General features: G+C 34.5%; 1 protein-coding gene across 3 annotated transcripts; it reads right to left on the minus strand.

Moving 5' to 3' along the window:
* Positions 1-2,576: 2,576 nt before the first annotated feature.
* LOC104896573 (probable protein phosphatase 2C 15) lies at positions 2,577-13,613 on the minus strand. Of its 3 annotated transcripts, none has more exons than XM_010683339.4 (9): positions 13,285-13,613; positions 12,622-12,996; positions 11,920-12,091; positions 11,654-11,807; positions 11,468-11,531; positions 11,242-11,349; positions 10,960-11,085; positions 10,546-10,775; positions 2,577-3,101 (listed from the first exon to the last, which is right to left on the minus strand). In XM_010683339.4, the coding sequence occupies exons 2-9, from the start codon at positions 12,835-12,837 to the stop codon at positions 2,894-2,896; spliced, it is 1,278 nt and encodes a 425-aa protein (XP_010681641.2). In that variant the 5' UTR covers positions 12,838-12,996; positions 13,285-13,613; the 3' UTR covers positions 2,577-2,893. The 3 variants fall into 3 exon arrangements, with proteins under 3 accessions (XP_010681641.2, XP_048502381.1, XP_048502382.1); XM_048646424.2 differs by lacking the exon at positions 13,285-13,613 and adding an exon at positions 13,083-13,265; XM_048646425.2 differs by lacking the exons at positions 2,577-3,101; positions 13,285-13,613 and adding an exon at positions 3,349-3,542 and having other exon boundaries at positions 12,622-13,269.
* Between the last annotated feature and the right edge of the window lie 537 nt (positions 13,614-14,150).

Here is a 14,150-nt window from a genome sequence, read left to right on the forward strand (position 1 = left end):
CTATCTCTACCTCAATCATCTACTAACTTGAGCATCGGAGTGGCGATCCAAGAACAACCCCCCGGGTACTTTAATTGTGTTTTTCAGGTTTCCGGTGTACGGACAATCGATTCAGGCAAACGCTCTTGGGGTCACTTTTACTCAAAACATATCAGCTTTCCTTAATTTCTAGATTAAAACAGAAACAACTGAAGGAGATGGGAAGTTAAAAAAAATACGGTCGAAAAAATTTGGAAAGGGATGGTTGACAACCTTGTCTACAGAAGATATAATTATTTAAGATAAGCACCATATTTTAATATAATATATTTAACTTCTCTAAGCAACAATATTTATATGTGAATAACTGGAAAATAAGTAGAAGAATTATATATAACAAATAACAATTGATGAAAAAAAAAACTCCCGAAAACTCTTCTCTCTAGTCTCTATGAAGCTTCTGGAGCCCAAGAAATTGAGCATCATGTAGCCCGCCGGCAGCCATCTCAGTTCGTTGGTCACCGACAAGCATTCCTCCGACATACTTTTCGACTGCCTGGGCTCCGACGAGGCCCTTATCAGCGGCAAATAAATTTTAATTTTGTTGTTTTCTACATCTTTGCTTCATTGTTTAGGTTAGTTGGTAAATACTTCCCTAAATTATCTTCTACTTGATTTTCTCAAATTGTTCTGCTTAAGTCCTTCATAATTTGAGCTCGATTTCACGTGTTAGAGTTCCTTCCACTGAATTGGGGTTCAATAAAGTTTAAGCTTCAAGTTAAGATTTGTTTGTTCGGGTTATAATATTATCTAGGGTTTGTTTATTTTGGGTCTTTATGATATTTTCCTTGGAGGGTTATAAGTTTATTAAGGGGGAGAATAATCGGCTCCTCACTAAGGGAGAGGATCTAATGGAGGAAGATGAATGCTTGATTGAGTTAATTTCAAGTTCCATAAATTCAAAGGGTGTTCTTGATGTTGTAAAAGAGTTAAAAGGAGGAAGGTAATCTTTTTTTAAACAAAGGAAAATGATGATGCCCTAGAGAAGTATGGCTATGCAGAGATCATTCTTGCTCGATATGATTTTGTAGAGGAAAAGGAAATAGTTGAATGTTTTAAGTTGGCTATTTGTATTCTCTTAAACTCTGTTGCTTGCTTTAGTAGGAAAAATGAGTTTGAGCATGAAGGTCGGATTTGCTTAATTGTCTTGGAGCTCAACCCGTACAGTGTTACAACACTGCTTAGGAAAGCCATGACTGCAATAGAACTGGGGAAAAAATTGAGATTTATTGATAGCAGCTAAAAGATTGAACCTGGAAATCGAGAGGTATCCATAAAACATGATGAGATCAAAAGCTCTAGGAAAAGTCAAAAATGAACCTTAAGAATGACATCCCAAAAGGTTTACGATTAGGAATTTTCTCTTAAAACAAAAAGGTAAAGGACATATGGAGAATAAGGATAATTTTCAGAAGGATAATGAAAAAGGGAGTGACGCTTCGACGAGTTTGATTGATAAGAAGGAAGCTCATATCGTATCTGTTACAAAAGCCAATGGATCACAGAATTATCCAAGTGAGGAAAGAGGAAATATTTTATATGATGTGAGAGTTAAGAGCGAGGATGGAAACTATTGTGAACATCCCTAACTTTGAAAATTCTAATATGGCTCAGCCTAATAACATAAGATCAAAGTCATCCTGTCATCTTGATTTTATGAATTATATCCAAAGGTATATAGATCTTCTCGATTCCTTAATATCTCCCAGGAGGATATGAAAAGATTGCAACAAGGAAAAAAGTTGCATTTCTATCACTCCCATTCCAGGTGGATGTCCATTTGTATCTCGGAAACCAAAATCATATCAAGATGAAGGCACCACCACAAACAAGATTTGAGGGAAGTAGATGCCTCAATAATGGTGATTTTAGTGGAAAATGTCACTAGTTTCATTTATCACACGTATTCAGCAGAAGGATGCACAGATGCAAGAAGTTACATGTTTATGAAGCAACTCAGCATAAGGTAGGTTATGCAAAAGAGCCTATGGAAGTAACGAGCAAGGTTCATGTATTATCAATGATCCCAATCATGTCTGCAAAGAGGAAAACATCTAGGAAAGCAAGGACGAGAGCACTAAGGATTAGTTCGAGATCACTAAAAGATTTGTATCCAGGAAAACCAAGGTTGATATGTTTTTAGTATGCAGCTTCAAAGTTTTCGTATTCCCCTAGTTGTAAGCTCAAGTTAGTAGGATCAATTCCCTTAGACTTGACTCCCTCTCTTAATAGTGTGGTGTCTTGTAGAATATGTTCTATTTAATGCGTCGACCCATGAAATAACTTGTTGTCACTCGCCAAAATTCATGGGTTAACTTATTCTTTTTCTTGTTTTTATTTATTGCCAAAAAAAAGCAACTTAATATACATTTTTTTGGATACCAAAATGCCCTTAGCTTGATTAATTACCGATGTACCATCAAACTAAATGAACAACAAAGCTCCACGCGTCCATGTGATCATATTACATAAGATATAGTTAGTTGTTCTATTAGTTGCAGAAAACATTAGCAGCCCTTCAAAAAATCACCAATGTCTTCAACATTGAATAGATATAAAATTTATATTGATAAATGCAAATTAGCACTTCTGGCTTAGTAAGTCTCTGTACATGAAGAATGAATGCCCCAAGCTTTCGCTCGCCTGAACATAAAAGTTCAGCCTCAAATCTCATCTTGAATATTTCTAGACCATGACTACATAATCAATTATATCTTAGGATTACATATATACTAGGTGCACTAGTTGAAACTACCTAATAGAACTACTAAAGAATCGCCTACCAAATAAATAAATTAAGAATTAAAAGAATTGAATGGTAGGTAAAACAAGTGGTAAATGGGATAAATAGGGATTAAGCAAGCTTGAGACCGCTAGGGCGTTTTCCTTCCATTGTATCTTTCTTGGTTCGACAATCAGCGCAGAGGGGCTTTGAGCTGGTGGAGAAAATGGGACCAGCATGGACTGAGATACCTTCAATTGCAGCAAGGTCAACATGGCATTCATCACAGATGAAAAGACCAGGCGTAGTAGATTGAGCAGAGTATTCATCAGTTCCTAATCTGAAAGCCATGATATACTTTTAGATCATATCTGATACATTTGCAACAAGAAACTGAAGACAGTGGAAACAAGTGACACTGAATGACTGAAGAGTGAAACTATGAATGTACTCAAGAGTAGACTACATGCTACACAAGCCAAAATACATGAATGTACTCAAGAGTAGATTATTTTGCTACTATGTTCACAAGAACAAATCTCAACCAATAGGAGAACAATGACAATGCAATCAGAAGAAAAAACATGGCATCATATGAGGCTAAGAGCGTTAGAGCTCACTAAAACATGAATTACGACTTGCTCTTCCCTAGTGATACCGGATCAACCCACTGATTAAGAACCGGGTTGCAGGGCCAAAAACGTGAGGCGTTCATGAGCTGGGAAGCTTGGACTCTTAACACCCTGCCAAACCGAAGGACCGATCTTCATATCCTTCTGACCTTAACAATCAAACCAATAGAATTTAGGTAGTGTCTGAAAACTGAGATTTCTTTTCAATATCTTGAATTTGAAATTCTAGAATCTAAATTCTATTAGGAGGCATTTGGTTCCCATGGGGTAAAGGGAATGGAATCAAGAAAGAATAAGAGGAAAGGAAAGCAAAACCCTTAGAAGAAAAAAATATTGTTTGGGTAGGGTTTTATTCTTCCACCTCTCTTCCTCCTTCCACACACCCCCCCCCTTTTCCAGCTGGCTGCCCCCTTTCTTCCTCCTCCTGTCGGGTGATATCCCATAGCTTTCTTGTCCCCGATATTTCTCTCTCATCTTCCTATGGGCGCCGCCTCCCTGGTTGCCGCTGGCTAACTGGCGCTGCTGCTGCCGTTTCTTCGTATCTTCTGCGACAGTTTCGGGGAGCTTTTAGTGGTTGCCGAGAGGTTGGTGGTGGTTTCCGGGAGGTTGTGGGTGGTTTATTGGAGATTGTGGGTGGAGGTGGTGGTTGTGGGGTAGTTGTGGGAGTGAGATAGGTTGCCAAAGGGGGTTTCTCTTACCCGTGTTTCTAAGTGGAGGGGAGGTTTGGGGAATCAATATAGAGGGGTTTGGGGTAATAGAGGGCGGAAAGGGAAAAGCAAAACCCCCCAACAAAACAACATTTAAGTCATCTTTTGCCTTACCCTTTCTTTAACCCCTAACCAAACGCCCCTTTAGTGTTTGGCAAATATAAAGATTTCAATTCTACAATTTGAAATCCTAGGATAATGTTTGGGAAATCATGGAATTGTACTTACATTTTAACTCACTGGTATCCATAAATCCAATTTTTCTTTAAAGATTTCCCCAAAAATCAAGAAACCCTAACCCTAGCTGTCAATAAGCTCTTTGTTTTCGCTGCTTCCAATTGGAAGCTGCCACCACCTCATAGTCGCCGCCGACTGTTCGGGATCAAATAGGCTGGATAATCATGATGTGGCCTCGAAACGAGTCAATGATTTCATGCAACCTTGAATTTTAAGCCTTACACTTAAGCTCATATTAACCACTATCGCCACCACCGCCGTTAAAGATTGGTCGCCACCAGGGGCGGGCGGACCTATTAAGGGTCCTGGGTGGCACGTGCCCCACCAAAAAAAATCGGATTCTTTTGACTTTTAATGTCAAGCGAATTTTTACAATAGCTTAAAATTAAAAACGCATGCAATAAACACATATTATGCAACTTGGTCCAGTGGTTCTTTTAGTAACTTGTTGTTGCGCGGCCCAGGTTCGACTCCCCTACTACACGCATTTTTTCCTTTCGTTTTTTTTATTTGTTCCTTTTTCTTTTTTCATTTCCTTTTTTTTCTTTTCTTTCTTATTTGCTTGATACCTTTTCTTTTCTTTTCTTTTCTTTTGTTTTTTCTTTTTCTTTTTCTTTTTCTTTTTTACTTCTTACTCTTTCTCTTCTTTATTTAGCATTTTTTTCTTCGCCATTTCGAATCTTCATTTCATATTTTAAATAGTATCCATCTTCGTGAATTGTAGCTCTAAGTTTAACCATTTTTTTTGTTTGTGATATAACGATTACTTTTTCTTTCATTTGCAATTAAATGCAACAATTTGACTTTCGACATTATTCAAATATATTAATTATGACCAAGATCTATTTACAAATACTTAAAAATGAATTTTACTATTTAAAATTTTGTTTTGATTTCTATTTGCATTAAATAAATTTATATCAGCTTCTTATAAACTTTAGTAACAAATTGAAATAAAAGTTGCATCTCTTGATGAATGTGAAAGTCAATATGTTAAATATACTAAAAATGGAGATAGTATTGAATACTTAATATTATTTATTAAGGTTGTGAAAATTAAAGTGTTGCATTGTTTTAAAATATGATATTACTCCCTCCGTCCCAAAATATAGTTCCCATTTCTATTTTGGGTGTCCCAAAATATAGTTCTCATTTCCATATTTAGTTTCACGTTTTTCCGTAATTTGTTTTGAAAAACCGTGTCCCATCATTTATTTTCTTCTTGAATTTTGTTTTTTCCTTTGTTTATTCAACCCAAATGTTATAATTAATGCTCTTTCACTAATTATTCTCCATTCTCTTTCCTAAAATCATCTTTTCCCATACAACATTTATTTAAATAAACACAAAATTTTTATTATCTCTCTTATATTCTACTTGCATAAATTATCGTGAAAAAAGGAAAATGGGAATTATATTTTGGGACGGAGGGAGTATGATTTTTCTTTTGTAATTTGGTGCCCCACCAAATTCAAAATCCTGGATCCGCCCCTGGTCGCCACCATGAATTATATCTAACCTAAGTAATTGTGGCTTAAAAGTTGAAACCCTAGAAATTCTGAAGTATGAGTATTCAATTGCATAAACAAGATATATTAATGGTGTAGTGTCGCGCAAGATTAAATTCTAGTATGACAAAGAGTGAACAGAAGCCATAATTTTTGTGTGTGCAAACAGCATTATCAGATAGGAGAGGGAGGAGAGGAGAGAGTGAGTGAGAGAAAGGAAACTTGAGAAGAATAGAATTCAAAATGATACCTAATGTGCTATCATTTGAAATCCAATAGCATTTTGCCTTTTGGAATTCTAAGGGATTTGACCAAAATTCAAATCCAAATTCTTTTGAAATCCCAAACAATGAATTTGGGTCAATTCTAGATTTCAAATTCAATTTCATGTTCCCAAACGTAACATTAGAAAAATTCGTTCAAAAGTCACTTTAGCTCGGAAGTACCTTTCCAGATGCTCCAATTGTTGGGTGGTAACTTAATTTGATTTCCGAGTCATAGAAGTCCAATAGCCAGCGTTAATGTAACCCTATTTTTGTCGTTTTCTTCAGTCTCCCCTTTCCACACCCATTTCAGTTATTCTCCTTTTTCATTTTCCCTCCAAATCATTCCTCCTCAACTACTACACATTCTCTCTCTCCTCACCATTAGAAGCCTTCCCCATCTGCTCCTACATCCTATACCCTGATTCCCATTAAAGAAATCCTCAACTTTCACAACATCGAAGGAATCACAGGCATTAATTCTTCATGAAAATTCAATTGTTTATAAATTATGTCCTTCATCGTTTTACTTGAAGCTAGGGTTAGCCTTCCCAAATTGATTCGAACGTAACCTTAAACAAATTTATGCAATTCAGTATTCCCATCCATATAGAGTCAAGTAGTTGAGGAGGAGTAATTCAAAGGTAAAACAGAAGGGCGAATTGGTCAAAAGAGGGAGAAAAGGCCAGGAGGACAACATAAAAAAAACCCCAAAAAAAATCGTTATATAAATTCCACATCGGAAAGTGGATCTTTGAGCTCGAAAATCAAATTAAGGTACAACTACAACCCCGCAGCAATTTGGAGTATCTTAAAAGGTAATTCTCGGTGGAAAAAAAAAATTCAAAGGTAATATTGAGCAAAAAAGTGTCTTTTAAAAGGTACTACTACCGAACAATTTTTCCTTTACTTTACAATGGTAAGTTATTCCACAGCTAGGGTTTAAATTAAGAACCCTAGATCTCAAAATTATAGTGACGTATTAGAAGAATTATATAATATAAAGTTTGTGCTCTCGAGAGAAAATAGAAAACTGAGTAAATCAAAGGCTCCTCGAATTCAGATGGCTTGCAAAGAGAGAAAGGAGAGAGAGAGATGCATGCATTATTTTGTGTATCAAGGCTATGGAATATCATTACTTTGTGTACCATCCCTCCCCTCTTAGCTCCCATTAATTTTCCCCAACATTTCAAAAAAAAGCTAGACTATTTACAAAATTTTCATAGTCCCTATCTTTTACAAAATTCTACATTGTACCCCAAAACTTTCTAAATATCACACAAAATACCTTTATTAATAGAAAATCCTACCCCGCATCCCACTCAGCCTTCAATTTCTGAAGATTATACCCAAAACCCCATTCAACCAACAAGGCTAAAAAATTCTACCCGATACCCACATGGTAAGAAAGTCCCAAAATCTACTACTTCCTCTGTTTCATATTACTCGCTACACTTCTCAATTCACGGACTTCTAGGCAGTTTTTGGAGAAGAAAGAGGTAGAGAGTAAAAAGAAAAGGGACTAATGTGAGAGCAGAGAGAAAGAGAGAGTTTATTGCCCAAAAAGGAAGTGTAGCAAGTAATGTGAAACTTCCCATAATGGAAAGTGTAGCGAGTATTATGAAACGGAGGAAGTACTTGGTATTTTTTATAAGGGTATTTTGTGTATCGTTTAGAACGCATCGGTATACAACATGAAAATTTCATAACGGTATATATATACTTCCTCCGTTCTTAATAGATGCATCATATTAACATTTTATACTATTTGGATATCAAATTTAACCATCTTTAATTACTAATTTATAAAGATAAATGTATAATTTTAATTATATTTTTAAAATAATATTTTTTAATAGTTTTTAAAAATATATAATTGAAGTCAATCATGATCAAAGATGCGCATCGACAAGTGTGCCCAATCAATATGATACATCTACTAAAAAACACAGTAAGTATATAAGTATATATACATCTACCACATTATGCACGATTGCCTGATTTTTATTTTATTTTTTCAAATATAAATTCTAGCCTTTTTAGGCATAAATAGGAGTGAAATTTTGAACATTATTAGATTTTTTTTTTGCTAAATTTTGTAGGTTAAGCATCTATCACTTAACCCTTCTTTTATGAATTTTTTAAAACTTAATCTTTCTTAAAGGTTTCAAAATTAAACTTGATGAACTACAAAAGAATGTTAAGTGAATTTTTTTAGGATTTCTTATGTTGTATTAACAAAGACTTTTGTGTTAAATAAATCATTTTTACTTTGTTAATTGATTGAATTTTCCGTTGTTATGTAATACTTGGTTGTGTTTGTGAATTGATTAATAAGATATTTGATTGATTTGATATTCCTTTTTACTTTTTTCAGCATAAATGTATTAAATCCTATAGTCAATGTTTTTTTTTTTTTTGTGGTTCAATTACAACTTGATTGCCTTCAACATTTAAGTTAAAAAGCTATATTTGATTTTGACTTTATTTTCCTTTATTTGGTAGCAATTTATTTACTAATGGGATATTCACTAAATTTATAGAGGACACCATAGCTCTCCCTTCCCTTATATAATAGATATGTGTGTGTGTGTGTGTGTGTATATATATATATATATATATATATATATTATATATATATATATATATAATATATATATATATATATGAGAATGCATACTTACATGAGAAATGAGAATGAATTTTACGTGCTATAATTCTAATGAAAAAGTGATGTAACTCCAAAAAAAAAAAAATATTAGAAAAAAAAAAACAAAAAGAAAAAAAAAATGGGCTAAAATTTTTTTAGTGGGGGTATAACTCTAATAAACAAGTGTTGTAACTTTAATCTAATCATGTGGTTAAGATTCATTCTCATTTCTCATGTAAGAAGCATTCTCATGTCAGAAGCATTCTCATGTAATCTTTCCCATATATATATGTGTGTGTGTGTGTGTGTGTGTGTGTATAACGGAGAAGAATTTAACGAGAAGATAAAGTCAATAAAACGACAAATACACCAGACCAAGAGTTTATACTACATACAAAAACTAATGCACCACACCACCTTACTTAATTAACACTAGTCTAATATGCACGCGATGCGTGCGTTAATTTCAAAACTTGTTATTTTATTATAGATTTTTTTGCAAAATACCCTTTAAAGTGACCAATTTGTTAATTGCAACCCTTTGATTTCAATCTCTTCAAATTACAACCTCAGATAAACCAAACACTTTTAAGTTGCAGCTTAAACCCAACTTATATTCACACCTTTTAGGCTGCAATTAACAAAATGACCACTTTAAAGGGATGCATTTGACAAAATTATTATGTATACTCTATTCGTACTATAACTATGATTACACTTAAAATGTCAAAGATTAATAGTTAGATGAATTTAGATATATAGATTTGCCAATATAAAAAACTAATAAAGGTTGTGAGTGATTTTTAATATTAATTTTTTGTGATTGAATTAAAGAGTATCAAAAATAGTGAGTGTTTTAGACTTTTCATGTAGATGTCATGTATACCATATTCTCTTATTAAAAAAAGGTCGAGATAGTTTTAATTTTCTATTGAAATATTTGACATTACCATTTTTAACTTGTTTTGAATAACAAGTTCAAATAAGAAATGATTCTTAATTTGTTTTCTTTTGTAATTTGTTTCATTCCATTAGATCAAATTAAGGGTAATTTAGTACTTCCAAATAAGGAAACCATCTTCCTCCCCCCTTCCCTTATATAATAGAGATCAGGAAAACAACTTCACCTAACACCAACTTAGGACATATAATAGCCTAACAACAACGACAAAAAAATGTAAGACACTATCACTTTGTTCTAAACAACATAGATTGGAAAGGAAGGGAAGGGAAATAGGACGGAGAGGGAAAAGATAAGGTGGTGAAAGGTGGAGTTTCATTTACTCTCCAAATCTCTCCAATTTTAAAGGGATGGTCTTCATTAAAAAGGGAGGGAAAATGGATTCATTCCTCTCCCTCCCATCCTTGCCCAACCTCTTATCCAGACAAGGGAACTAGTTTCCCTTCCTTTCCTTTCCCTTCCCTCCCTTTCTTTTCAACTCCTCTTATCCAAACAAAGTGTATTTAGTGGCCTATATAGCTAGGAATCTCCACGATCAGCTTCCAGTGAACTATTCTCAACTCTTTAGGTTCATTCATAAAACAATTTGGGATGCTCAATGCTAGCGTAAATGCAAACCATGTATGTGTACATCATGATAGGAGACTATGTTGTCCATCCTCACCCAAGAAGTAAAACCTTATTCTAGAAGTACTGCTTACGATTTACCTTAGTAGTACCATTAAAGATATCAAAAGGCTTCTGAATAGCAATGAAAACTAGTAGGTGAGAAAATGACACCTGAAATCGGATCATTTATAATAAAAAGACCAAAGATGATACTGACCTTTCTGCAAGCATAGCTGATCCTTCTTCAAATAACTCTTCCACTATACTTATAGGTGATAATTTTTTGGACGATTTGTTTGAGTCACGAAGTTTCTTCCACGAAAATAAAGCTTTGAGCTTGCTCTGTTTCTTAGGAGGTGGCAATTGTGGCACATGATTTTCAGGTGGGATTATGTCAACAACTACGCATGTTGTGTCATCCTTGAGCCCCCTTGTCCTTAAAGTTTCCTGACCAACATGGAAAAACACACATAAATGAATGGGTAAATAGCAATGATCTCAGATGATATTTAGGATCGCCAGCTCCCATTCTTCAGTAGTCATGATATCCGTAAGGTCACAGATTGTAATCATGCATATGCTTCTTGAGTAACTGAAAAGTATATGAAGCACATCAGAAAATAAGCATTACCTTCACAACTTGTCTAGCAGCAAGCTCAGCTGGCAAACCACGACATGATTTTGCAGCCAATTCTGATGACAGTGCATCCCAAACGCCATCTGATGCAATTATGAGTCTCCCACCAACATTTGATAGCTTTCATGAAAGATAAATTGAAGTGAAGCAACATCAGCTACGGAAAACGAAACTGAATAGAAGAAGATAACCAAAATGCAAAACGAGAACTATATAATGACTACTACGCTGTCCAAAAAGAGCTGTCTTTGTTGCAATTAAAAGATGCGGAAATACCTTCACTTGTTTCACATAAGGAATTGGAACTATAAATTCTCCCACGTCGACATCTCCAATTGACCTAGAAAGGCACAAACCCCCTGGCCAACAACGGAGAGGCCCAATCTGTACAAGTTAAGTGTATGTGTTAAGACAACCACAACATACAATGTACTTGATTAAAGGAAGACAACTAAAGGAAGTGCAGACATGATATCAAATGAAACTGCTGACAGCTGGATACCTCTACACCTCCTACAATGCTAAGCCTCCCAACTTCACCACCACTAGCTTTCACACGCTGCCTCCTACAAGTAAAAGCGCATCCATATTATGCATGATGCTAAGCAAAAGACTAGAAGAGATAGATAAGCTAGGGAAGAAAAATAAAAAAGAATACATAAGACAGGGTTGAAGGATCAAAACGCACTCTTCCACGTTATCTTCCAGCCGATGGTCAACAGTCAAATCTGAAACAGTGCCTCCCTGGACATCTAATACACAACGGGAATCACCAACACATGCAACAGTAACTGTCCATCTGTCTACAATTACAAATGTGGCTGTGGTTCCTGAAGTTTCCCCTAATTACAAAGTGCAGATAAGATCATTTAGGGCCCCATAATGAAGCATCCACAAATTAATATTGCCCCTAAAGTTTTTTTTATTTTTTTTTAAAAAGAGAAGCATAACTACCTCTATGCTGGAACTCCTTGTCAGTTTTGACAAATCCAGCAACTAGTGCCCGAGGTAAGGCATGAAGCCATTCATCACGACCAAGCCCCCGAGGCAATGCAGCTAAAACATGATTTAATAAGTTTTCCCTTGTGTATATTGCAGCAGCATTTCCATTATGCCCATCAAAAATCTGGAAATCCGCAAAAACAGTAAGATATAGAGAAAAAAATTACTAGCTACGCATGCCATGATCCACAATATTCAAAGTAGGATGAAAAATATAAGCATATCCTATAACAGCATAAATTCAGACCAACTTGATTCTGCATGCAACTCTTTATTCAATATGCAGATTTATACAAGACAACGACATAACATGTGATTGAGGCTGATAAGACAAAAACTGAGAAAACCATCAAGTAGAAACATATAGATCTGAATTGGTCAATACATGAGATTATAATAATTCCCCACTAAATTTAATCCTGAGATTAGTTAATACGCAACAAAATCACCAGAGAATTAGACTTTGAAATGGTCATCCAACATCATTCTACTTTTCCAATTTGATGAGCATAAATCAGAAAAATTTAGCCATAACTAATGCAGTTCTAAGAACAGGTAAATATCAATACTATATCAACAAAAAGAAGTATTTAAAAATGCCCAAATTGAAAAGAAAAAAAACAACAGAAGTAAAGAAGAATAATGATTACATACAGCAAATACTGAAAAAGTTGAAGAAGAATTGCCCGGAACTCTTTGACAATCAGTCTTAACCAAGTAGTAATCTTCCCCTTTCTTAGATTGTGCAGCATAACCATAACACACACTTGGTTTCTCCATCTTCTCATTCTTCATTTCTCTACTAATTAAAGCAGCAAGTGGTATAAGATCATGTTGTTGATTCTGTCTTCTAGCTTCTTTCAACGCCATTTTTGCCACTTTCACCAAACAACCCCTTAGTTTCTCAAAAAAATCCACAAATCTTTCTCTTTCTCCAAATCATATAATGAAATTTTAGATTATGGGTCATATACTAAATCACCCAAAAAAATAAAATTTGCAAGATCGATTAACCCAATTAACTCAGACCTGTGTAAAACCCAGAAAACAAATATAGATTAAAATTCATTGGTAAAATAAAGAACCCACAAAAAATAGAAAAATACAAAGCTCACAAATTTAGAAGATAATGTGATGTAATTAACCGCCAACAAGTTGAGAGGAGAGAGAAATTAGTGTGTGTGTGACAGGAGTCAGAATTTAGATCTGAAAATGACTGAAGTCGACAAAAAGACAAGTGCAGGGATAGTAGTGTACTCGAAGAGAAGGGGAGAAAATCGACACGGCAAATATACGCGGAATTGATGACAAACTTACCATTAATATATATCATACCAGTTACCACCCACCAAAATAGCGGGGGGAAATAAAAATAACCCAGTTGCAAATATTACTATAAGATATGGTTTTTATGATAAATAAGTTGGTGTGATTGTAAATTTATATGGGATTACGGAGTGAAATTCCAAGGAAAGTGTGTAATGGTTGAAGATGAATTCTTTTTAGTTTAGTATGCTGTTGATTTATAGTGTATTTGTGCCGAAGGAGACTTTTGGGGGAATTGAGGTTTTTTAAAAGAAAAGGTGGGACTTTTTGGTGAAAGAAAGAAAGGGGGTTTTTGCAGAGGTGAAAGTAAAGGGTGGTGAAAGAGGAGATGAGGTTAGGAAAAGTGGAGAATAAGGCGGAAAAGGCTGTGCAAGTGAGGTGGGATTGTGGAGATTTGACAACCGCAGTAGTTAGCCAATACCGAAAGTCCAACTCCGACTCTGAATTGAGATACTGAGTTAAAAGAATCTTTTTTCATGATTTTTTTTTCAATTTTTCAGTTATGTACAGTTCATCGATTCCGCAAAAACGGTAGGATACAAAAGAATAGAGAAAAAAAAGTAACTATTTACTTTACTTAAAAAATAAAAATAAAAATAAAAATAAAAATAGAAAAAGAAACTATCTATTAATTAAAAAAGAAAATAAAAGATTATAAAAAAAGCATTACAAGAAGAAAACAGTCAACAATTCAAAAATTTCTAATTTATTATATGTAATTAACAATTAATTTAATTTTCTACGTCCCCTAAAAGAAATAATTTTCTTTCGCACACATCGTGTGCATTAAAACTAGTTAGTTGTTATTTCAACTCCTAATGTTTGTAGTTGTTACCAAATTTTATTTTTAAAGAATA

The sequence above is a fragment of the Beta vulgaris genome, chromosome 6, assembly GCF_026745355.1.
Source record: "Beta vulgaris subsp. vulgaris cultivar EL10 chromosome 6, EL10.2, whole genome shotgun sequence".
In the NCBI taxonomy this organism is placed as follows: Eukaryota; Viridiplantae; Streptophyta; class Magnoliopsida; order Caryophyllales; family Amaranthaceae; genus Beta; species Beta vulgaris.